This window comes from Fukomys damarensis, unplaced genomic scaffold, assembly GCF_012274545.1.
Source record: "Fukomys damarensis isolate Sample0158 unplaced genomic scaffold, DMR_v1.0_HiC HiC_scaffold_2, whole genome shotgun sequence".
Taxonomy (NCBI): domain Eukaryota; kingdom Metazoa; phylum Chordata; class Mammalia; order Rodentia; family Bathyergidae; genus Fukomys; species Fukomys damarensis.
In genome coordinates this window covers 49665709-49691441 of record NW_022900914.1, presented here as the reverse complement: position 1 = coordinate 49691441, position 25733 = coordinate 49665709, and the positions used below count along the sequence as shown (strand labels likewise).

General features: G+C 44.6%; 1 protein-coding gene and 1 long non-coding RNA gene across 7 annotated transcripts in view; one reads left to right on the top strand and one right to left on the bottom strand.

Moving 5' to 3' along the window:
• Window positions 1-15: 15 nt before the first annotated feature.
• Window positions 16-5508, top strand: CUNH2orf81 (chromosome unknown C2orf81 homolog). Of its 2 annotated transcripts, none has more exons than XM_010631564.2 (4): window positions 16-171; window positions 3435-3488; window positions 3752-4027; window positions 4152-5508. In XM_010631564.2, the coding sequence occupies exons 1-4, from the start codon at window positions 154-156 to the stop codon at window positions 5454-5456; spliced, it is 1653 nt and encodes a 550-aa protein (XP_010629866.1). In that variant the 5' UTR covers window positions 16-153; the 3' UTR covers window positions 5457-5508. The 2 variants fall into 2 exon arrangements, with proteins under 2 accessions (XP_010629866.1, XP_010629865.1); XM_010631563.2 differs by having other exon boundaries at window positions 3435-3665.
• Window positions 5123-25733, bottom strand: part of LOC104867249 — a 27247-nt gene continuing 6636 nt past the window's right edge. The window contains exons 3-6 of one of the 5 annotated variants that reach the window (XR_004517696.1): window positions 20581-20757; window positions 17475-19921; window positions 6111-6264; window positions 5123-5608 (exon numbers count right to left, since the gene is read on the bottom strand). This is a non-coding gene — a long non-coding RNA (uncharacterized LOC104867249). Of the gene's footprint in view, window positions 5609-6110; window positions 6265-17474; window positions 20758-24624; window positions 25626-25733 lie in introns of those variants that run through there. The other 4 variants (XR_004517692.1, XR_004517694.1, XR_004517698.1 and 1 more) reach the window with 4 other exon arrangements.

The window sequence follows — 25733 nt, the reverse complement described above, 5'->3', positions numbered from 1 at the left end:
GCCGGAGTTTACGGCGCGCGGCAAGGTTGCCGGGGTAACTGAAGGGGCCCGGTTGCTGAGGCGACCGTTAGGCAGCCGCAGGCAGCTACCTCTGCTGGGGGTTTGAGCCCAGGAGACAGCTGAGACACTCGCGTCGGAGCTACAGCGGCTGCAATGGCGCAGGAAAGCTCGGTGAGCTTGAGCTCAAGTAGGGGTGCGCCTGACCTGGGGTTCGGCCTGTAGGGTCGGTGTCGCTTATAGTGGGCCAGTTCTACGGCGCCCAGGAGCTCAGGATGACTCAAGAAGCCAAGTCGGGGTTTGGGCCGGAAGCCTACATCTGCACCGTGCCCACTCACACGCTTTGTAGCGCTCGGACCCTGAGGGAAAGTTAAGGATGTAGAGCCCGAGGACAAGAAGTGAATTTCGAAACAACCAATACATGCGATAAATCTCTTATAAGTAGTTACCTATTTCAGCGGATAAACCAGAATTTGTCGAGTATTTAGGGAGAGGTGTTAATCCATATATCATCTTTTTGCAGAATTTTTCTGGAGGAAAAAACATGGATTAAATAACAGTGCCGACGCTACACCTGAAAGTCCAATTGTTTAAAAGCCAAGATAGTTTAAAATAAAGGAAACAGGCAGGGCGTGGTGGCGCATGCGTGTGATCCCAGCACTCGGGAGGCAGAGGCAGGAGGATCACTGTGAGTTCCAACCCAGCCTGGGGTACATAGTGAGACCCTGTCTTCAAAAAACAAAACAAAACAAAACAACAGATTTGAAGGGTCTTTGTGCAAAAAGATTATCTATCCCCTTTTGTCAGGCCACTTCTAGGCACTGTCACCATCGAGTGTGTCAGATGAGAGCCTGGGAGGAGTCTATCCCCACCTTGTCCGCTCTGCTCCAGCCAACCTAGGCCAGAGCTGTGGGTCCCACCCTGGGCTTACCACAGGGCTGAGTGTTCTTGCTAGTGGAAAAGGGGAAATAAGGCATAAGGAGTTTTGAGTTCAGTATAAGGGTTAGAAAACACCAGATTTGAGGAGAGAATGAATTTTAGGAAATGTTACATATCAAGCAATAAGACTGGTAAGCAGTAGGTAAAGATTTGGTAATATCACCCTTGGAGGTAAATTTTGGAAGGAACCAGGTTCAGGGAAACTTGTGGGGAGGTAAACTTCCAACTAACTTAATAAATTACCATGTCCCTAAAGTAAGTTTTGGGGCTAGACTTTTTCTTTTTATGTGGATTTTTCTTTATTATTATTATTGTTGTTATTATTTTGGTTTTGTCAAGACAGGGCCTCATTATGTACGTAGTTCAGGCTGACCTTGAACTCACTATGTAATATAAGCTGGCCTGGAACTTGCAGCAGTCCTCCTGCCTCAGCTTCCCAGTGCTGGGATTAAAGGCTTTTGCCACCACACCAGTTTTTCTTGATTTTTAAAAGGATACAAATTCATTGTTGTGAACTTATAAAATAGAGAAGAGAATAGGAAAGAAATATACCTTCTGTAATCATTTTGATGTTTTCTAATATATATTGGTCTATATAATTCACATTATAATTAATGTGCAATTTTGTATCTTGTTTCTTTCACTTAACATTCAGTCATGAGCGTTTACATATGCTATTGCAAATTCTTCCTAAAGGTTACTTTAATTCATTATGCAGATACAGCATAATTAACCATCTACTCTTTCTTTCTTAGACAAGTGTTCAGTATTCTGCTATTATAAATAATACCACAGCTAATATATTGAAATATATCTTTTTCAGTTTTTATATTTTATTAGTAGTACATGTTTGCAGTACATCATGATTACATTCATGATGGGGAATTGGTATATATACATAACACATTTTAATTCTTTTGGGGGGTGTACTGGGGATTGAACTTGGCCCCTTGCGCTTGCAAGGCAGGCACTGGAACCACTGAGCTAAATCCCTGGCCCCAACACATCTTAATTCTTTTCTATCCATTTCCTCACCCCTCCCTTCACACTCCCTCCATCTCTTGGTCCCCTTCCCACTTGCAAAAGATCTATCTCCCTATTTCTTACTGTCTTTTATTTTGTTCTTTATTTATATTTTGACTTCCATATGTGAGGAACCATGTGATACTTAAGCTTCTGTGTCTGATTTATTTCACTTAGCATTATGGTCTAGGTGTGTACATTTTCCTACAAATGACTCAAGTTTATGGCAGAGTAGCATTCCATTACATACAAATGCCATATTTTCTTTGTCCATTTATTGGTGGACATATAGGCTACTTCCAAGATTTATCTATTATGAATGGTGCTGTTACAAATATAGGTATGCATGTATCTCTGTAATATGACATCTTAACTCTTTTGGTTAAGAATGTCTTCTAGATACCTACAAGGGAAATAGCTGGGTCAAATGAAATTTCTATTTTTAGCATTTTGAGGAGTCTCAATATTGGAATATTGGTTGTGTACCTTACCAAAACATTGACTATTCTAATTTTGAAAATAATTTCTACTTTGATGACCTAAAAATCAGAATCTAAATTAAGTTCATATATTTTGATATTTTTAAAAGGTTGGACATCTTTTCAAATATTTATTAGTCTACATTTTTCCTTTTGTGAAATACTACAGTTTTTGCTTATTCTTGGGGTCTTACATTATTTTATTTTATTTGGTTTATTGTAGTTTTTACTACTTTGAGATAAGGTCTCACTGTATAGACCAGGTTCACCTTGAACTCACTGTGTAGCTCAGACTGGGCCTCTCTCAACTGATCCTCCTGTCAACTGAGCCTCCTAGTGGATTATAGGTGTGCGCCACCATGCCCAGCTCTTTTGAACTTTTAATATGTTTGAGGATATTTATCCTTTTTATGCTGTTGAAAATGTTTTTGTTTGGCAGGCAGGATAAATTCAGACTACAGACTTAGGCACACTTGTATACGAATTCAGATTATACTACTTTCTAATTGTGTGATCCTGGGCAAATTAAATAAAATGGGGATTAAAAATACATAGGTAAAAATGTGAAAGAGATGAAATAGCACCAGTGCTTCCAGTGTGCTTATTGATTCTTTATTCTCAAGTTCATTGAACTCAAGAACTTTGGAGATTTTGCACTGCTGTAAATAGCAAGGGGCCATGGAGTTAGGGATTCATACCCTGGGTTTACTGTATTCTTTCAAACAAGTGATAGCTAAGTTCTATCAAGCTTCAGTTTCTTTACTGAGTGGACTCAGAGGGCTGTTAGGAAAATTGAAATACTTACATCAAATACTTAAAAATCATCAGTCACAATACACCAAAAGCATCAGTCACGTTATAGCCTCTTAGTAAATGTGTCCCTTGCCCATTTTTCTTCCCATTAAACAACTTGAGAAAGCTTCCTTCTAGCTTCTAGCTGCTCTTCGGGTCTGCTCCTCCATTTCCTGTCCTGAGAGCCCCGTTTCATTTCCACAGAGGCAGGAGAGACAGGTGCGAGACCGTGGCGCGACCAGATCCAAGGTGGAAAAGGTGCGGCCACCCACCGTGCCAGTGCCGCAGGTGGATATAGTTCCCGGGCGGCTCAGTGAGGCGGAGTGGATCGCGCTCCTGGCGCTGGAGGAGGGCGAGGACGTGGTGGGAGACATCTTGGCCGACCTGTTAGCTCGAGTCATGGACTCTGCCTTCCAAGTCTACCTGAACCAGCAGGTGGGCCTGGATCTAGGTTTTCCAGGCCCTTGTGCTCCCTCTCTCGCTGCTCCTCTCCAGGCTGAGACCTTTCCTCACTTCCGCAGTGCATTCCATTCACTGTCAGCCAGTCCAAGGAAGCCATGCTACAGATAGTTGAGTGGCGTTTCTTGGCCCGGGACGAGGGAGACGCTGCAGTGGCCGAGGATCCCTCGTGGGGTGAGGACGAGGAGCCGCTGGCATGCGTGACAGACACCTGGGCTCAGGGCTCGGTGCCCGTGGTGCATGCGCCAGCCTACGAGAGTCTGGAAGACTTTGAAGAGGAAGATGAAGAAGAAGAAGAAGAAGAAGAAGAAGAAGAAGACGAAGAAGACAAAGACGAAGTAAGCCCAGCCTTCAGCCTACTTCTGACCGGAGCCGCGCTCTGTCTTCGACTGAGCTTTTGGGGCTCCTCCACCTGACGTCTCTCCCTTTTCTATCTCTCATTCCCCTATGCGTTTCCCCCAGAATCCTGGGAGCCCAGGCCGGATCCTTTTAGGAAGATCCTTGTTGGCTAGAGGCTCCCAGGAGCGTTCTCCGGAGCTGAGAGGCACCCCGGGCTCTCAGGCTACACCTAAGCTGTTTCAGAAGGCAGGAGCTGGAGGAATTTTGCAGGAACCTGACAGCCAGGCAAGAAGCCACCTCTTCTTGGCCAGGTCTTCGAACGAAAGTTTACGACAGTCGGGGGAGGCGGTGTGTGTTCAGAGTCCCCTCCCTTCCCTGGAGCTGTCCCAGGTAGCCAGCCCTTTGGCTTCTGCCGAGAGGGGACAACCCCTGGGCTCCTACTTGTTGCCCGAGGACCTCTACCCCCAGCCAGATGCAACTGGGGACCGGCTGCTAAACCTGACGGAGAGGATGTCTCTCATGGCCTCGGGCGTGTCCTGCCCCTCTGGGGGCAACCCCGCCATGCTCAGCCCCTCTGTGTCTGTGCAGTTGCACCAGCCGGGACGCTTGGGTGTGCCTCACTACCTGGCAGGCTGCAAGGCTACAACAGCGCGCCTGGACCCCAAGCAGCTTCCCAGACACTGGGTGCGCCCCCAGGCTGAGGTCGTGATACCAGACTCTGAGTCTCATCCCTTGGAAACCTACCGCAGGCTCAAGAGGCGCTGCAAGATGGAGTCCAGAGCCGGACCACAAGGCCCTGTGCCTGGCGACCGTGTCTCCCCAGCAGCTTTCTTCCCTTTCCAGCCTAATGTTCTTGGTGCTTCGGGCCTAGACCCCGCTTTAAATTTAGGCCCACTGTTGCCATCCTCCAGGGCAAAGGTGCCATTCCCCAGCTGTGGGGCCCACTTCTTCCCCAAGCACTCTGTGCATGCTGAAGTTTCTCAAAGCTCTAGTTCTAAACAGTGGCCCAGTGCCAAGTGGCCCCATGGCTGGGAGGTGGGGGCTGAGATGCTGGGTAAGGTGTGGGCTGGCCGGACCCGGGTACCTCCACAGGGCTTGGAGCCTGCTGACAAGGAAGACCAGGATTTTGGGTGGCCCCAAATAGCACCCCGGATCCTCGAGGCCTCATCCCAGGTGCTGTGGAAGCCGGTGGTGCAGCCAGAAACCATGAGGTTAGCTCCTGGTGTGAGCATGAGGAACAGGAGCACCCAAGTACTTCTCAGCTCTGCTGTGCCCCAGGAGGCCAAAGAACAAGGTACTTCTTCACTTGACCAACATGTCATCCAGACAGGTATGCCCAAGCCCGAGGTGACTGGGCCAGAGCTAGTAAAGGTTACCCCTCAAGTATGGCTGCTCCCCTCCAAGCCCATGCCCCATTCTGATTCCTGATCTTCAGAACCCTGGAGGTGGGAACTGAATCTTCCCCCACCTATGGAAAATAAATACTGAGTTCCCTTAGGAATTGGAGTGAAGTTTCTTGTCAGTTTTTTCCAAGGGTGTCTATTCTCTCTCCAAACCCCAGGGGAAGCAGTTGTCCAGGCCTGCAAAAAAGTAGATTAATGGCTGCAGTAGATATTCCCATGGCTATATTAGGGGACCTTGTTTTAGGGCCAAAGCTATTCCCCCCCGGGGGCATTATAGATGCTCCCAACCCTGAAAAGGAGCAGAAAGAGGGCTGCCATGAGCTCTGGCTCAGGAGGGAGAGCTTTTTCTCTTCAGATAGAAGAGGGAGGGGATGCATCTTTTTTTTTTTTTTTTTTTTTTTTTTTTTTTGTACTGGGGATTGAACTCAGGACCTTCCCTGGTTCCTGGAGTTTAAATCAGTTCACATTATCTAGGTTTACTTTTGGAAACAAGTTTAGTCTACACAGGGCTCAAGAAAGCTCTGACTTTCTTGATCACTGGCTTTGGTGGCAAGAACTAGGGTAAGGCAATCATATGCCCAGGGTACAAAATTTAGAGAATCCACTCTCAGGTTCAAACTGTGGGCTTAAACAAATGAAAGAGTGAATGCCTTCTTAAAGTTTGTCTTAGACTCCACACCTGCTTCATTGGTGGTCTCCAGTCTGCCTTAACTTGGCCTTCCTTTCACCCACTCGAACATCCCAGTGGCAGGCTGGCAGTCTCTGCTCTATTGTGGGCTCCATTCAGCAACCTGGTCTGTGGTCCTGGCTCTTTCCTCCTTACTCTGGTTAACCTGATTGGACAACATGAGCAGCTCTGGTGGAATCTCATCCCTGAGATCTCCATAGCAGCTACAGATGTGACGTGTGAAGACAGGATTGGCGTTGGGCCCAATAGTGTTCTTCCCACCTGTTCCTGCTAGGAGCCTCTTCCCCTAACAGAGAGGGGAGACAGGAGGTCAGCATCTACTGTCAGCACCTTTGTCCTTCCTGTTCTGCTGTGCTCTAGTCACCACCCAGATCAGCCTACTCTGAAGCTGCTCTCCCTCAGATATTGGGGAGATTGTGGGAGCTGGCCTATCATGAGACCCATGCTCTTCTCACCTCCAAGAACTGGCAGCATGAATATGAACTGTCCTAGATTGAAGCAACCTTAAGCAGTGACTGCCTGCTGCTTGGTGAGTTGGACCTCAGCTCTGTGGCCTCCCTTTACATCTTTCCTCAGCAGCATCTGTAAGAAGGTCCTGAGATGTATCTGCTAGTAAGGAACACTGGAGTCATGCATGTTATATGCTTGGATTTGCTTCCCCACACACTTTAGGCATCTCCTTTCTAGTGCAAAGACCCCAAAATAGGTATTGTCAAAGCTTAACCTGGCTGAGACACTCTAATCCATACGCTCCTCTAAAATTGCTTGAGGTATAACCTCAAACCTCATTGTCCCATCTTTACATATATATGCTCCTGTGGTATTTCTTAGAACCCCAACATCTCCAGATCTTGTTTCCCTTAGAATAGCCCCTCTGTTACCCATCATTTATGTTCTCATTTCCTCTCAGGATACCCTAAAACACTTATCCCAGAGGGCCTTGCTCTCAACTTTGCCACTATATTAAGCCTTTTCTGCTTTCAGTTCTCCTCTAAGGTGAGGAAGGGTGGATGCTCACCTTCTAAGCTGCCTCCTTTTCCCTGTACACTGGTCATTTACTGATTCCCATGGCCACCTCCAGCCTCTGCACCCAGATGCTTACCAAGGGCTGACCAGATATACTTCTTTTCCTTCCTTTTCCTCCTCCTCTTATTCCTCCTCCTCCTCCTCCTCCTCCTCTTCTTCCTCTTTTTCTCCTTCTCCTTTTCCTCCTTTTTCTTTTTTTGTGAACCCAGGACCTTCACAACCGAGCTATATCCCTAGCCCTTTTAACTTTTTTAAATTTTGAGACAACTTGCTAAATTGCCCAGGCTGGGCTTAAACTTGTGATCCTCAGCTTCAAAAGTACTGGCATTAAAGCAGAGTGTCATCATGCCCCCAACACTCTTGGTGTCTCATAGCAGGGCAACCCAGCTAGTACAAGGCAGGATTAGGAAGCTGAACAGAATTACTACTTTGCCCTAAATATTACTGGCAAGGGGACATGAGATCCCATCTTTTCTCCATACATTTGTTAGTTCTGGCCAGACCAATAGACAGTCATTGCTGCAAAATCTTAAGGGGGTCTTTAGGTACAAGAAACAGTTGCTGGGGCCAGGGATTTAACTCAGTGGCATTGCGCCTGCCTCACAAGGTCCTGAGTTCAATCCTGGTACCTAAAAAAAAAAAAAGAAAAAGAAACAGTTGCTGGGAGTAGTGGTGCATGCCTGTAGTCTCAGCACTTAGGAAGCTGAGGCAGGAGGATCATCACAAGTTTGAGGCCAGTCTGGGCTACATAGTGAGTTCAAGGCTAGCCTGAAGTACATAGCAAGACCCTGTCTCAAAATAAAACAAAACAAGAACAACAACAAAAGAAACAGAGGAAAGAAGACTTATTGTCTGCTCTCAAAGACCCCAGAGCCTTAAAAGTTGGCTAGCCCAGACTTGTGCACAACCTGATGTAACTTTTAGTTCACATAATTTAGCAGCTAGGAATCCTTGTTAATCTCTAAGGGCTGCAGCTTTAGTGTGGAAACTGACAAGAAACCTGAGTGGGCTAGGAATCTGTAGGGAAAAGAACCAGAAACACACATGGCTGAAATAAGTGGATGAGCCCTTGAAGAAATCTCTGGCCTTGCTGATTTTGACAGCTAGCAAAGCACCATGAGCAATCTGTATTTAGAACTGGGCTGCCCAGAAATTCAGACTTTCCTTTCTCTTGATGAGTTAGAGGAAATGCCTATAAGGGAAGATGGGAAGAAGCTGGAAAAGGCTGGAAGACGAGGGTACAAGTCTGAGTGAAGGAGGGAAGAAAGATTGGGAGCATCTTACAGTGGGGCTGTTTTCCCATTTTAAAACCCTCTCTTATTTTGTAAGTATACATTCTGTTTTTGTTCTTTTATGGTTACTCTAAATTTTTGAGTAGTATTTTTAACTTTGCATATTTAATATCTTAATATCTTTAAATTTCTTTCAAATTATGCATAAATCTTAGAGTTCTTTGACCTCTTTTGATCTTTAGAGTTCTTTGAAGCAATCCTCCTGCCTCAGCCTCCTGAGTATGACAATCATACTCTGAATTTACTTATTTTTGTAAACCAATAATTTATCATTATTTTGTTACTCTTACCTATCAGATATATTATTAAGAAGTCAATAATTGAGATTTATTCCTATGATTAATATTAATATTTAATATTTCTTACTCTTCTGTGTCTCATCTTGAGCTATTTTTCTTTCAATGAAGTACACCTTTTAGGAGTTCCTTTAGTGAAGAGTTGTAGTAGACAGAATTCTAAAAGACCCCAGGATTGTATCTCTTCTGTATACATTCTGTAAAATCCCTTAAGTGTGAGCAGAATTTACAAATACATGGGATTTCACTCCCACGATTATATTAGGTAACTAACAAAGGGATTTTACTGATGTAAATTAGGTCTCAAATTGGTTGATTTTTGAGTTTATCAAAGGGGAGGTTATTTGAGTGAGCCTAAACTAATGAGGAGAGTTCTTTACAAGGATTCAGCCTTTCCAGAAGTTAGAGATCCTCTTGTTTACTATGAAAAAGCAAACTGCCACGTCATGGAGAAAGCCATGTAGCAGGAAGGAAACATAGCATCTAGTTCCTGAGGCCTCAGTTCCACATTCACATAGGACTGGATTCTGCCAGTAACCAGTGAATAAGGAAGAGGACCTCAAGCCTCAGGTGAGCCTGTGGTCCTGGAAGCCATCATTTTTTTTTCTTTTTTTCAAATTGATGAATGAAAACTTTGTTTTTTTACACGTAAAGGTTGATGAAAACCCATTAGTTTCCTATTAAAGAAAACCCACTATTTAAATTAACAAGAGTAGTGTCTGAATTTACTCACTGAACACTATGTTTTCTAAAATACAACTGGAAAACATCCAGCATGCTTAATCTCAGTACAAAGGATTCAAGACCAAGTATACACATTACATGCATCAAGGCAGATTACAAATTGTCATACTCATCACCATCATTGTCTGTTTGTTTTGTTTTGTTTTTTGAGACAGAGTCTCACTATGTAGTTGAGACTGACCTGGAACTCACTATGTACCGCAGGGTGGTCTCAAGCTCACAGCAGTCCTCCTGCCTCAGCCTCCTGAGTGCTGTTAATACAGGCATGCACCAACACACCTGGTTTATTTTTTGTTTGTTTGTTTTGTTTTGCTTTTTGGCCGTCATTGCCATTATCAGCATCCTTACATTTTCTTTTGATGACTCACTGGCAATATTTTTTATTTTATTTTATTTTTATTTTTTGGTACTGGAGATTGAACTCGGGTCCTTGTACTTGTGAGGCAGGCGCTGGAACCACTGAGCCAAATCCCCAGCCCTCACTGGCAATATTTTGTGATGATACCATATTCATGGTAAAAATAATGTTTTTGGGACCCCAATTAAGGATGAATTAATCAGAATATTCCGAACTGCTGAAGATTCCAGAATGGAGGCTTTTACAGCAGGGGCCTGGGAGGCATCTGCACTGTAAACCTCTGCCCAGTGAGGGTCACCAGAGCCCCAACTTTGGCTGAAACAGACATGGCCTGTGGAGTTGATGTGCCTAGCAGTTTCTCCTCTTTCCTCTCTTTGTTTTTCTACCTTTCTTCTTTCTTTTGAATTTGGATAATTACTTGTCCCAGCACCATTTGTTGAAGTTATATTTCCCCAATGACCAACAATGTAAAATTTATCATATACCAAATTTTCATAAATTTGCTTGTTTTAGGTCTAGACTCTTTTGCTGGGCATTTTAAAAAATGTCACATCAATATCATATTGCCTTAATTACTATGACTTTAAAATAGGCAGTTTTCCACTCCCATCAGCTTTTTTTATTTTTTTCAGGAGTTTCTTGGCTATTTTTGCTCTTCTCTAAAAGTTTATTATCAAGTTCTAAATGTGCTTTTTTTTTTTTTTTTTTTTTGGGTACCAGGGATGGAACTTTAGTCCTTGTGCTTGCAAGGCAGGCAGTGGAAACATTGAGCTAAATCCCTGACCCCTAAATGTGCATTTTTAAAGCTACCTTATACCTTCAAATGTGATTTTATAATTTTGTGTTATGCACATCTTTTATTATTAATAAGAATGTCAGTTTGAAGCCGGGAGTGGTAATGCACACCTATAATCACCGCTTTCAGGAGGTTGAAGTAGGAGGATCGCTTCTAGTTCAAGGCCAGTTTAAGATAAAAAAGCCAAAAAAGAAAAAAAAATGTCAGTTTGATTTCAAAATTACATAATTTTCATTTTTGATTATAGAAATACAATTGATGTTTGCATATTGATTTTTATACAACTACCTCCATAAATATTTTTATCAATTCTAATAATTTTCATATTATTTTGGCATTTCTTTGCCTGTCATATCATCAGTGAAAAAAAGTTTAATTTCTTAGGTTGTAATGTTAACATTTTTTGCTTTCTGTTCTGTTTATATCCTTATATGCTTTTCTTGCTTCGTGGACAGTGTTGGTATACAGCTAGTGCAGGTACTTCTCTCCCCTCTGTCTGTCCTTCTCCACATTTGGCTTTGTCATCTTTGATTTGCCATTTGCCTTTATCTCTGCTCTGAGGTTTTTAGCCTGAAAACCCACACCCTTCTGGAAAATGGCATTCTTTCCTTAGGGAAGTTCTCTTACCCTTGATTCCTTCCTATGTCTTATGATACCTAGGATTCCATTCTGATGAGGACAGATGTTCCGTTTTGTGCAGCACACACTGTGGTGAAGATCCCCTTTCTCAGTACTGAGAAGCATTTGAATCTTTTCTGTGTTGTATTCCTAGTCCATCTGAGGCCTGGTGGTTTTTTATAAAAGACTCAGCACATTCATTAAAGGTTGTTAAAGCCACTCAGAAGAATAGGATATTTAGAGATGAAAATAAGAAAGGTATGGCAGGCAGTCAATACATGTTAATATGGATGACTTCCAGCCAGGCGTGGTGGCGCATGCCTGTAATCCCAGCACTCGGGAGGCTGAGGTAGGAGGATCACTGTGAGTTCAAGACCAGCCTGCACTACATAGTGAGTTCCAGGTCAGTCTCAACTACATAGTGAGACCCTGTCTCAAAAAAACAAAACAAAACAGAAAAATATGGATGACTTCCAAGCAAGATATAATGTCTAGCAGGGAGAAAAGCAAGGTTCAGTACAGTATACATATATAGGAAGCTGATGTTTGCATTTAAAATGCTTAAATTTCCAGAGGCTCATTGTGGAACAGTACATAAAATGTTGGCATTGGACTCAGGGTGTAGCTCACCCGGCTGGGCCTGCCTTGCAAGCCAAGGTCCTGAGTTTGATCTCTGGTAAAAACAAACAAAACAAAACAAACTTCGGAGTACTGGCATTATGAGGTACTTTGGAGGTGGGCGTGATGGTCCACACCTATAATCTCAGCATGGGGAGTGGGGGAGTGAAGCAGGAGGATCACTGTGATTTCAAGGCATTGAGTTCAAAACAAAACAACGCTCTCCCCCTAAAAAGAAAGACCCCCCCAAAAAAAGTTGCTTTGCATAGGGATCCTGGGGATGGGATGTACATTTATTTATGCTTATTTAAATGTATGCATATTTACAATAGCTGAAAAGTGATGATACCTCAAATGTCTATCAAGGGAAAAATGTATACTCAAAAAGTGACATATTTATACAGTGAAATATTAATTCAGTCTTGAAAAGGAATAAAATTCTAGCACATGCTATAACATGGATGAGCTATAATGATATCATGCCAGAAATAAGCCAGAAACAAAAGCCCAAGTATTGTATGACCCTACTTATAGGAAGAATCTAGAATAATCAGATTTACAGAGATGGGAAGAGTAGCAGTAGGGCGAGGGGAAGGGAGAATGGGGAGCTAGAATTTATTAGGTACAGAGTATTCATGTGGAAAGATTTTAAAAGTGCTGAAGGTGGATGGAAAGTAATGGTCGTACATGAACATGAATGTAAGTAGTACCAGCAAACTGTACGTTTGTTTGTTTGTTTGTTTGGAACCAGGGATCGAACTTGGGAGCTTGCACTTGTGAAGCAGGCAGCAGAACCATTGAGCTAAATCCCCAGTCCTATAGCAAACTGTACATTTAAAAATGGTTAAAATGGTAAATATTATGTATGTTTTACCATAATTATTATAAATAAGCAAGTCAGAACTATAGAGATTTGCCACACTGAGTCAGATTTGAGTCCATTTATTTAAAGCTGGCATCTGACAGGGCACTAGTCCCAAGAAAGTTCTCTCAGCACTGAGAAGCAGTTTGATTTCTTCTTTTAAATCATGCATGTGGCTGGGGAGGGCTCAAGGGGAGAACAAGTAGAATTTTACAGAAGCAGAACCATGCCAGGTTGGGGGGGCGCAAAAGAAAGTCTCACACACTAGGTGAGCTACACAACATCCTGCAGTTACAGCAAGTTTTCTGCCAAACAGGATGTGAGTTTTGGGTGCTTTGCCCAAGCACAAGCACACAGTGGTGGTAAGGCTCAAGATGGAGTTGGGTTGTCTATCACATTCCCAACTCCTCTAAGCATGATATCAAAGCATTGACTCGATGAGAGCCTCTCGAGTGGGCAAGGGATTATACAAGAGATCATAGTAGGATCTCATATATACCAGTTTAACAGAGGCTAGGTGATGTTTTACAAAGTTCATTATCCAATTAAGAATATAGGGGCCAGCCAGGGATTTAGCTCAGTGGTTCTGCTGCCTGCCTTGCAAGCATGAGGACCCAAGTTCAATTTCCAGTACCAAAAAAAAAAAAAAAAAAAAGTTTTGGGGCTGGGGATTTAGCTCAGTGGTTCTGCTGCCTGCCTTGCAAGCATGAGGACCCAAGTTCAATTTCCAGTCCCAAAAAAAAAAAAAAAAAAGTTTTGGGGCTGGGGATTTAGCTCAGTGGTTCCACTGCCTGCCTTGCAAGTGCAAGGTCCTGAGTTCAATCTCCAGTACAAAAAAGGGGGGGTGGGCAATTAAGAGCATGAGAAAAGAGGGGACAAACCACTCTGGTGCTGAGTGTAGTTACCCAAGGGCTCCAACTGAACAGGTTATGATACCACGAGTTTTTACTTTCCCTCTCCTTCTGACGTCTATCCAGACTTTCCTTGACCTTTTGAAGAGTATCTTGGATTACACCAGACTTGTTGACATAGAAACACATGCCTCCCCTAGAGCAGCACATAATCCCCCTGTGACAAGAGCACTAGATCAAGGCCCCTGTGATTTTTGAGGACCATCTCAGCTAGTGACTCTGCTTGGGAGTGAAGAGTCTCAAAGGTTTATTGGGTTTCCTAGGTCACTGTCTACCTGTTCTGATAGAGCTGACAGTCCAAGTTCTCCTCTAGCCAATACAGCAGTTCCAAGTGCCACTGAACTAGCTACCCACAACCCTAGCAAAATTGGAATGACTATGGGGGTTACTTGCTTCTGTCTGTATGGTAGTTCTGGGGGTGCTATGATAGCCCATCCCTGAAATCCTCCATGCACATATACTTGAGGGAGAACTTGGGCTAGGGTGCACAAGACCTCAGGTCTAGCAGTAACTCTTTCAGGAGTTTTAATACACCTAGTGAGTCCTGAGGTACCAGATAGTCAAATGCTGTTAGGGGCAAAATAAGCCTTCAAGGTTTCCAGAGTCAAGGTTTGGCTACATACAGCTTGGGAAGGGGACATACTCATAAGAAGTTGCCAGACAAGTTGCATTCCCATAAACTTCACCAATTGTCAAGGGGGGATTTGTAGAGGTGCATGCTAAGGCAGTACTTAAGTTTTTTATTAGGTCCAAGGCTACCACAGCCACATAACAAAGAAGCTTTGCTTTTAGACAGGGCCAAACAGTCCTGAGCCAGGTCTGGTTGAGTCAAGTTTAACATAGTGTGGATAGCTCCCAGAATGGAGGGAGGCAGTATGTGTGAGGGGTCTGCTCTATTGGTAGCAAAGAGCAGAAACTTTGAGGGAGGGTTAACAGGGCAAGGCTCAAGCAAGGGGTTCTTTATTTTCATTAGGGGTCCTATTGGCTGTCTTGGTGCCCAGCTTAGCAACCAGTTCTGAAAAGTAATGATTGCCCCAGGGTCAGGAATTAGTCATCTGGGGAGCCAGAAGCAGAAGCCCCAATTCCGTCTTGTGGCCCATTTAGAATCCCTGGGCCTTTGTATCATAATTGTGACTCGGTACCCGTGTTTCCAAACTATGATACATTAATGGCATTTGGTCTCCCACTATAGGAAGGTGATCTTTACATAGCCCCAGTTAAGACTTTATAAATCAGTTGGGGACCCACAACCCTGCTGTCCAAACAGATTGAATTCTGGGCATGCATAAAAATCACGGCTTCCCAGGTTTATAAACTGATAGTAGTAGCCTCTCTGATCTCTCCTAACCAATTTACAGAGGTCAACCTTGGGCAACCTAAGAGGTTGCTGGGGGCAAATGGTACCAAAAGTAACACTACCTAGAATTTCTACCAAGCTAAAGGAGGTGAGGAGAAAGGAGCACAGCTCTCCTCATTACATTTCTCCAGAACTTGGTTCCATCATCCCCAAAACAATAAGGACAAGCATCACAATCATGATTGGACTAGCCTTAGTTTTAAAGGACCTAGTTCAGCAGTCCACGGTTTCACCCACTTGATGAGAGAATGGTGAATCTGCATTGAGATTCTGTCAACCTTGAAAGCTGAGGGCATTGTGAGGATGACTGTGTACAGTCACTTCCAGGCTGGAGTGGCTCTTTCATTCTGAGAAGCCTTATGAAGACAGTATCCCCAGGCTGGATTGGGTGGCATGGTATAGAGCTGGGCAGGGGCTGAGTAGACTGTACCTGAGAGTCAACAGTTTTCTGTACCTGTTGGAGAGACTGGAGGTACTTTAAAAGGGATTGGTTGGAAAATTTTTCTAGTACCTCACTTTTACTTTGGGGAGCAGGGGAGGGGAGTCTCCAAACATAATTTCATAAGGACTGAAACCTGTTTTATAAGGGGTGCACCTTACTCAAATGATAGCCAGGGGCAGCAGGGTGATCCACCCTTCACTAGTTTCCAAAGTCAATTTGATTAGAGTAGATTTTAGGGTCTGATTCATCCATTCCCTTTGCCCTGTACTTTGGGGTCAGTAGGCACAGTGGAGTTTCCAATTTTATACCCAGTGCCCTACTGACTGAGTTATAGAGGCTACAGATGTGGGGCCATTGTCAAATCCAGTGGATACTGGTGGTCCAAATCTGGGAATTGATTTCTGAAGAAGCTTCTTTGCCACAACAGTGGCAGTCTCCTGCCAAGTAGCGTAGACCCCTGCCCAACCTGAGAAGGTATCTATGAAAACCAGGAGGTAGCGATAGCCATCCACTGGTGGTTTGTTCTCTGTGAAGTCCATTTCCCAGTGTTCTCCATTCCAACCCTGGAATTTGAACCCAAGGGGTGCAGATGGGCTCTGGTGGGGATTTACTTGTAAACAGTTTGGGTGCCTAAGAGAGGTGAGCCAGTTCCTGCAACTTTGAGAAGCAGTATCTTGGAGCTAGAAGCTCAGCCATCTTGGAGCCCCTCAGTGCATGACCAAGTGCAGCCACTGGATGAGCTGTTGTCCTAATGCCTGGGGGAAGTAGATGGGACCATCTGGACATTTCCACCAGCCTTGGGGATCTTTCTTTGCTTGCAGCCACCTTGCTTCTTTATCTTCCTCTGTATTGTAAGTGGGGCTAGTCGGGAGCAAAGGGGGAGGAGGACTCATGGTAGGCAGGATGATCAAGGGTGCAGTTGGCCTCAGGACTGCCTTTCTGGCTGCATGATCTGCAAACTGATTTCCTTTAGCCTCAGGTCTGTTGTCCTTTTGGTGACCCCAAACATGAATGATGGCTACCTTCTTGGGAAGCTATACCACCTCTAAGAGAGACAATATCTTCTCTTTAGGGGAGCTACTAACAAATGGATGTCAAATGAAGTAAGAGGGCAGTCTTGACAGTCTTTCCTATGGCTGTCAGGAGCCCTCTTTCCTTGTAAATGCTCACGTGGACATGTAGAGTAGCAAGGCATACCTATTGTCAGTGTACACATTTATCTTCTTTTCCTTTCCCCATCTCAAGGCCTGGGCTAAGGCAATCAGTTCTGCCTTTTGGGCCACGGTCCATTTGGGCGGAGGATGGGTTTAAATGACTTGATCAGCTGTAGTCACTGCAGCCCCCACCCTTTGTACCCTGCTTACCACCATACTACTTCCATCTATGAAGAGTATGGCATCCACCTCAGCCAAGGGGTGTTTGTTAAGTCCAATCAGCACCCCCTGGGTCTGGTCTAGCACCTCCTCACAGTTGTGAATTGGGATGTCAGTTATCATCCAGCATCACTGTAGCCAGATTGAGAACCCACACTGCTGAGAAGTCTGTGCGAGGCTGGCTGAACAAGAGGCTTTGATGATTGAGGTGGGCATTTGACATCCATTTGTTAGTAGCTCCCCTAGGAAGAGTCTCTACTGAATGAGGGGCAGTTAGGACTAGGTCCTGTCTGAGGGTCAACTTATCAGCCTCCTTGACCAATAAATCTGTGGCAGCTACTGCCCAAAGACATGAAGGCCATCCTGAGGCCCCGGGATCTAATCTTTTTTTTTCCAGCTTTAATTGAGTTTATTGGTACATTTTAGGGATACAGCACAGTTACATTAATTGTTGGGATCTTGTACCTCTACATGACAAGTCTTGATTCTCATTTTTTCCCCTTACCTCTGCCCTCCCTTCACCCCTCCTCCCCTCCCCATCTACAAACACTTTATTTTCATCTTTTCATTTCCCTGGGATCTAATCTTTAAGAGAGATAGGCCAAGGGATGCTTCCAGGGTCCCAAGGACTGTGTTAGGACACCCTTGGTGATCCCTCTTACCTCATGGATGAACAGATGAAAAGGGTTGGCAATATCGGGCAGTGCCAAGGCTGGGGCTGTACCAGAGCTCTTTTCAGATTCTGGAAGGTTTCTTCATCTATTTCCCATTCTAGGGGCTGATTTCCTCCCACGGCAGAATGGAGGCGCTGTGCTATCTCAGCAAACCCAGGTATCCAGCTGCACCTAGGAATTCTCATACATGTTTGTTGGTAATTGGTGTGGGTATCTGGAGGATGGCCCCTTTCCTGGCCTGGGACAGAGCTCTTCTTCTGAGATTTCATACCCCAGGTGCAATACTTTAGGGGCACAGAGTTGTGCCTTCTTGGCTGAGACATGGTAGTCCAACTCCTCTAGCAGCTGAAGAAGCTCTTGCACCCCCTTCAGGCATTCTGAATAGCTGGTAGCAGTTAAGAACAAATCATCCACATATTGAAGCAGGATGAGGTTAGGTGGTGGAATTTAAAACTCACCAACTCCTTCTTGAGGGCTTCACCAAACAGAGTGGGTACATTTTTGAATCCTTGAGGCAGCTGGGTCCAGGTGAGCTGACCTGAGTTTCTGGAAACTGGGTCAGTTCACTCAAAGGCAAAGATATGCTGGCTAGCTGAGGCAAGGGGAACACTGAAAAGACATCCTTTACATCTAGCACAGTATGCACTTGGTGCTCAGGAGACAGCAAACTCAGGAGGATATATGGGTTGGCAACAGTAGGGTGCAGAGCTACCACTCACCAGTTGATTTCTCTCAATTTCTGGACCAGCCTGTAATCTAACATCCCTGATTTCTGTACTGACAGGAATGGGGTGATCAATGGAGACTCACAGGGAATTAATATCCCAAAGTCCAGCAGCCTCTTAATGTGAGGGGCTATCTCCTGTCTGACCTTCTGAGACATGGGGTATTCTCGAATTTGGACAGTTGTGACTGTTGACAAGAGCTCAACTATCACTGGAGGGTGGTAAGCAGCCAAACCCAGTGGGTTAGTTCCACCCACACCTTCAGGAACTCTGCCTGAAGTCTGTCTAATAAGTCCTTGGGGCTTGTTTCCTCTTTGTTTTCTTCCCCTGAGAAGAGATAGGCCTCAAACAGGGCGGTGGTCAAGGACAGTTGGTATGAAGGGAGTGACATCTGAGACTCAGTCATAGTGAAAGAAATGGTGACCTTTAGTTTAGGTCTCATCCCAGCAAGGGGAATGGGCAGTCTGGTATCACCAGAAAGGAGTGAGTAATTTGTTTTGATCCCAGACTCAGCACTGTTCCTCGTAAGCAGGCAGCTTTGGACTGCTCCCATGGCTTCCTGGATGGGAATGATTTGTGATGAAAGCTCTCCCAGAAGCATTTTTAACACTGACCTCTTGGTGCTAGTGTCCACCAGGAAGTGGACCAGTTTGCCCCCTGCTTCAACATTTACCATGGGCTCCTGGGGACCAAGAGAGGAGCCCTGGCTTCCTCAGTCTGAATCTTCCTTTCTCCCAGATGTGGGGAGGGATAGTAGCAGGGCAGAGGGCCTGTGGGGGCATTCATGTTTCCAGTGGCCTTTCTCCTTGCAATAAGCACATTGATTTCTGCCCAATAGTGGGCATCCTCCTGGCTCTCTAGACACTTGTCCTTTGGGCTTCCTGGAGTTGAGTCCTGTGGGGACCCTCAAAAGCTTGCTACCAAGATCTTTGCTTGTTTCTTGGCTGATCTTTCTGCCACAGCTATGGCCAATTTTTGCTTTTCTGAATTCCTATTGTGAAACATCTTTTGAGCTACTTCTAACAGCTGAGATGTATTAATTCCTGGGAATTCCTCCAATTTTTGTAATTTCTTCCCAATATCAGCTGCAGACTAGCCAACAAAATCTGGATTTATAGCTCTGTTGTTCTCTGGAGCCAAGGGGTTCAATAGGGTGTAAACCCAGAAGGCCTCTTGGAGTCTCTAGGAACACAGAGGGGGATTCTTCTGGTCCCTATGTTACTTCAGTGGCTTTTGACAGATTTATGAGATTCTAAGCCACTACCTGGATCCTGTTCAACAAGTTCTGGTGCAAGGTTTCCCCCCTGAAGAATTTGGGTTCCATTCAGGGCACTCTGAGGGGAAGCCTTCTTTCAGCAATTCATGGGCCTCCACGTCTGAACACCCTCCCAATAAAACCTTTCTAGCCTCAAACCTAATCCTGTCCCACTCCTTGGTTATGAACAGGGTCAATAACAACTGTTGACAGTCATCCCAGGTCAGTAGATGAGTCCTAAAGATTGACTCAATCAGGAAAATCAGAACCTGGGGCTTCTCAGAGAATGCTGGATTCTGGGTTTTCCAGTTGTAGAGGTCAGAAGTGGAAAAGGGAACATATACCAGGAATTGGTGGGTTTCTGGTTCTGTCCCATCAGGAGGTGGGGCTTCCCTCAAAAGCAAGAGAGCCTCTGGACTGCATCTTCACGAGGTGGTGACCTCCTTCTGGGATTGCTGATGTTCTCATGTGGGGAAAGAGGTAGGAGGGGAAGTAGAGGAAAAAAACAAGGGAGTCAGGGGCAGATGGGTTGGGGCAGACAGGAGAGGGGGCAAACTAGGGCTATAAAGAGGTGGACAGGGGAGGACTTCCACAGCACTAGGACTGGGTTTTATCTCTTTGGAGTTTGCCCATGAGGGGGACAACAGTTTTTGGAGGCAAGCAACTTTGAATAGGCCTTTCTGGTGCAGACCTTTAGCCATGGAGGAGGATGCTGCACTCAGTTAAGTCAGGAGTTGATGTAAAGGAACTGATCAGGGTGTCCTGGTGACCCAGTAACAGCCCTCCAAACACTTGAACCTGGGCAGGGTTGAGGGAGCACTCAGAGGGCCATCCCACACCAAAAGAGGGCCACTTGAGTTTGCAAAAAGTGTAACATTTGTTCTTTGACATTTTCAGGCCATAACCATAAGAAAATCCTGAGGAAAAATTTCTAAGCATGCAAACCAGGGGTGTAACAGGTTGTGAGGATGACAACCCTGTGGTAGAGAGACTTAGGGCAGGCAGGAGATGCCCAAAAATAGAAGCTATAAGAGCAAATAAAAAGAGAAGAAGACAAAGCAGTGTGGGGGAAAGGATACCAAAGGGGTCACTGGTTAGAGGGGCCTGACAATACCTGAATTGTAGAGTTAAAGGTGAGTCTCCTTTAAGAGTTTCCATAAGCCTCAGGAGGGACCAGGATCCTTGTATTGATGTTGAAGGCTCGGACCCCACTGATGTTTCCACTGGAGAATGGCAAAGAGGCTCCAAAATCCTTCTGTAAAGTTCATAGGATGGCCTTACCTGCAAGGATCTGGAGTACAAAGGGAGGGAAAAATATGCCCTTAGGACAACAGAGCCACTGATGGTCAGGGCCACTGACGGTCAAAGCTTGGTTTAAGGAGTTGGAAAACCAAGAGGGAAAGCATTGAAGGACATGATCAGGCAAGGGCTGCCCAAGGTAGAGATCAATAAAAAGCTAATGAGTGAAAACTGACTGAATTAAATATTTTCCTGCACTTGGTTGTGGGTAGGACACAGGGAAGACAGAAAGGTGACCGAAAAGATGGACCAGAAGAAGGGACTCAAAATCAGGGCAAACTCAAAATGGAAAGGCACCTCCATTATGCCAATCAGTTGGCTTTGGTTCAAGGGAAGAAGCCAAGGACATCTGCCTGGAAGATAGAGAATTTGGTCTTGTTGGAGCCAGTGAGGTCTGTCCCAAAGTATGACATGTAATGCACAGAAGGGACAGTGTTGAGGAAAATAAGACAAGTGGGAAAGCAGTCAGGGGAGTCCTGGTGGCAAGAGGCAAGAGGATGGCCGCAATTTGGAGAAATAATATAGGTCTGAGTGTTTGGGGACAATGGGGGCATCCAGAAATGGAGAAAAAAGCCTTAGTGTTTATGTGGTGCACCCTTGAACAATGTTGCGACAAAGGAAGGGAGTGTTCCTCTGTGGGGAGGAACACACAGTTGGTCAATTGGCTTTGGGCCTCTCAGCCACTTTAAGGACTGACCAGGCTTTAGGGTTATTTATCTCATCGCAATAGCATCCACTTGGCCTCTCTTAGATTCGTCCATGGAATCATGGTATGACCTCATTCAGACCCCATAACTCTGAGGGGGAGAAATTCCCTTCTTCATTGTGGGGCACAGACCGGACAGCCCACAGTTTATGCTGCCCGTTTCTAGTCATTCACCCATTCATACACCAGCTATTTAGAGGTTAAAAGCATTCCAAACCCTTCCCCAGGGATTTCCCAGATTGGCTGACTTGCATCCAGACCAGTGGGCCACTTCAATCAGTGTTCTGACCTTAGGAGGGGCCCAGGGAATGCCTCTGTCAAGGACTAGTATTCCTCACCAGAAGAAGAAGAAGAATCCTTACCTTCAGACCAGACCAGATGGACTCCAGAAAAATTGGATGGTGTTTCAGGAATCTCTGCAGCCCCCTCAGTGTCAGCAGTGAGACTGCAGGGTCCTGAAACATTCGGGGGGTGCCTCCCTTACAGTTTGCTGCTGCAGATAGGAGGTACCCCAGAGAGCCAATCCATCCATTGTGGCAATCTCATTGGGACCTCCAAGTGTTATAGGTGAGCAAGTCAGAACTATGGAGATGTGCCATGCTCTGAGTCAGATTTGAGTCCATTTATTTAAAGCCAGTGTCTGAGAAGGAGCTAGAGCCCCAAAAGTTTTCTCAGCACTAAGAAGCAACTTCATTTCTCCTTTTAAATCATGCTTTCAGTTGGGGAGGGCTCAAGGGGAGAGAGAGAGTGGAATTTTACAGAATCAGAACTATTCCAGGATAGTGGGGGGGGTTGCAAAAGGAAGTTCCACACTCTAGGTGAGCTACATAATATCCTGCAGCCACAGAAAATTTTCTGCCAAACAGGATGTGAGTTTTGGGTGCTTTGTCCAAGCACAGGCATACAGTGGTGGTAAGGCTCAAGATGAAGCCGGGTTAGCTATCACATAATGACAAATATGAGTATGCAGTGCTTTTTTCAAGCCTTTATTTTTCATATCATTTCTCTTTCATTGAGGGTATAGAGACCATATCTAGAAAAATTATAGATACATTTATTATCTGACCAAGATGTATCCTACAGATACACCTGCTATCTTCAGAGTGATTCATTGCAACATTTTCTGCAACATTGTTGTTGTAATTGTAACAAAGTATCAAGTAGAGGAAACTGGTTAAAAAATGTTATGTGTCTATGCCATTGAGTTCTGTGCACCTAAAGAAAAATGATCACAATCTCTACTGTATTGATTTAGACAGTGTCCTAGAATATATTAAGCAAGCAGGGTGCATGACTTTGACTTTGTCCTACCTGGGTCTCTGCCTCCCAGGCTTGTGCACCAGGCCCTGCTGGACAGCTCTAGAGGCTTTCACCTCTCTCCATGAGTCCCTTCCCTGGGGGAGGCAGGCAGACATGCTAGGTTCTATCCTGGCAGATGTGCTGCAGGGCCACTGTGGACTATGGCCACCCCCAGGCTGGCTCCCTGTCAGTGAGGCTGCTAGTTGAGTTTCTTTTTAGCAGGAGGGAGAAGTGATGTCCACGGATTGACTGTTGCCTCTCCCTGTGGGTAAACCCCATTATTAAAATGATTCTGCATTCAGCTTAATTAGTCATTATTTATATATTGAAAGAAGACTTGAAGTAAAGGGGAAAAAACCCAGCAATAACATACCTGTGGAGTAGCTAACTTGTATGTGATACCTTGCTTTTCATACAGAAATAGCCAATACAAAAACAATTAGCATTTAGATACTTTTAATTCATTTTGCACTATTGTATTATAATACACTTATATGGTATATATAATTTTTCAGAGGCTTTCTTTACTTCATAGTTGTCTTGTGCTCATTTAGTTTCATTGCTGACAAGGTCTCACTATATAGTTCAGACTGGTCTTGAGCTCACTAAGTAGCCCAGGCTGGCCTTGAACTCATGCTGATCATCCTGCTTCAGCTCGTTGAATACTGGAATTACAGGCATGTGTTACCATGCCTAGCTTGTGTGGTTCCCTCTCCCTCTCCCTCCCTCCCTCCCTCTCTCTCTCTCTCTCTCTCTCCAGGTCTTGTTACAGTTCAGGCTGGCCTTGAACTCACTATGTACTCCAGGCTGGCCTCAAACTTGAGGTACTCTTCCTGCTTCAGCCTCCCAAGTGCTGGGATTACACACATATACCATCATGCCTGGTCTTACTTGTTTTTATTTTTATTTATTTATTTATTTTTTTGAGATATGATATTGCTGTATGGCTCAGGTTGGCCTTGAACCCACTCTAAAGCCCTAACTGGTCTGGAACTCACCTGGCTATGATCCTCCAGGGATTACAGGCATAAGGCATCATGGATGGTCTCTGAGTTGTTTTTATATGAGGAGGGAAAAAATGCTCATTTGTCAAAGGGGATGTAGCAGCCTCACAAGCCAGATTCATGTGTGACATCTTTTGTGGCTGAGCAAGGGCAGCCCTATTTCCAACCCAGGCTTATTTGCTCCCCATCCCCACCTCACTGACCTGAGCAGACAAGGCGTGGGTGATCCTCTTCTAGAGTTAAATCAGGATTCTCAAATGATAAGATTTTGTTTTTTTTTTTTTCCAGTTAAGTGGTGGAAAGCCCATTTCCACCTTTCTAAGCACCTGGAGCTTCCCTACCCCTTCCTGTGTCCTCTGTTGCTGTTGAAGACAATATGATGGCTTATTCTGCTATTTGAAACTGTTTTTCTGTGATTAATGTGCTTTCTTGTTTACAAATGTTTGATTTAAAGAGAAAAAAACATGGCATATTTATCTATTTCATTGTGATTTTGTTAGTCCCTTTGTTCTCCTTCCCCTTGAAACGGATGACATTGCATGAAGGACTTTGAGAGATGAACAGAAAAGAAAGCAGTGTGCAAATGTACACAGTACCTTTTGCTTAAGAAATGAAGATGGTAAAGACTGTACATTCCTGTGTGCTTGGATTTAAATAAAATACCAAGAAGACAAGAAAGTAGTAGTAAGAGTTGGCTGTGAGGGCCAGGGGATGGAGTAGTGCATGCTTCTTCTTCCTCGTCTTCCCTCTTCTTCCCTCTTCTTCCTCTTCTTCCTCTTCTTCCTCTTCTTCTTCTTCTATTACTATTATTATTATTTTGTACCAAGAACTGAACTCAGGACCTTGCACTTGTGAGGCAGGCGGTGGCACCACTGAGCTAAATCCCTGGCCCAATATTATTTTGATTTTTGAACCATGAGAATGTATTATCTAGAATAACTAGAAATATTTTGAGGGGAGAGATGGGGAAGAAAAGATTAGTAGTAGCGGGATTGGCCAACTCTTTAATCATTTAGTTCCCACTTCTACCCACCATTGTGAGTTATCTTTCAGGTCTTTTTTTTTTTTTTTTTTGAGACAAGATCTCGTTATATAGTTCAGGCTGGCCTTGAACTCACAGTGATCCTCAGCTTCAGCCAAATGCTAGGATTACCGGTCTATACACCTGGTTCTTTCAGGTTCTTGACAGATTCACTTAGTTCATCTAACAGCCTGATGAATTACTGTCATTAAAATTCTCATTTTACAAATGAGGAAAACAGACAAGAGGTTCAGGAAACAGCCCATGATCTCACACAGCTGGTAAATTACAGTTGTAACTTGAACCCCTGTCTATCAAATCCTAGCTCACCCGACACTTTGCACAAACGTCTTTGCACACTTGGTCGATTTTTTCTTTGGGTTACATTATTAGAAATGGGTGCACTAGTACCAAAAGTTTAACTTTTTTTTAATATAAAAGCGCTAAATGCTATTATGCAAATTTGTGTTATTTTGCATTCCCATTATAAAGACACGATGACGCTTGTATCCCCACATAGTTGGTAATACTGAGTTGCAGCAAAATATATATATTTTTCACCAAGACAGCTGACGAAACAGGATTTACTGCTATTGTTTTAACTAGCCCGTCCGTTAGCACTCAAAAGCCTGCAATTAAATAATCCAGATTCTCCTCACAGTCTCCCCTTCTCCAGCAGAGGGCACTAGCCACGACGCGTCTCTCCACTGTGGCCCTTAGCGGCTCCTCAGGCCCAGAGCGCGTGCGCAAATCCCTCTTCAGGTGTCCAGCTTTGTGCCTGATGGTTGTCCTTAGCCTCACTCAATGCTTACTTCTGTGCCAGGGAAGGACTGCAGGAAGGAGTAGTGTGTTCTTTTGATCCAGAGCGCCTCTGGATCTCTGGGGAGAGCGGTTCTGGAGAGGTCCTATAGGGGTCGGGCGGCTAGTCGGGCAGCCCA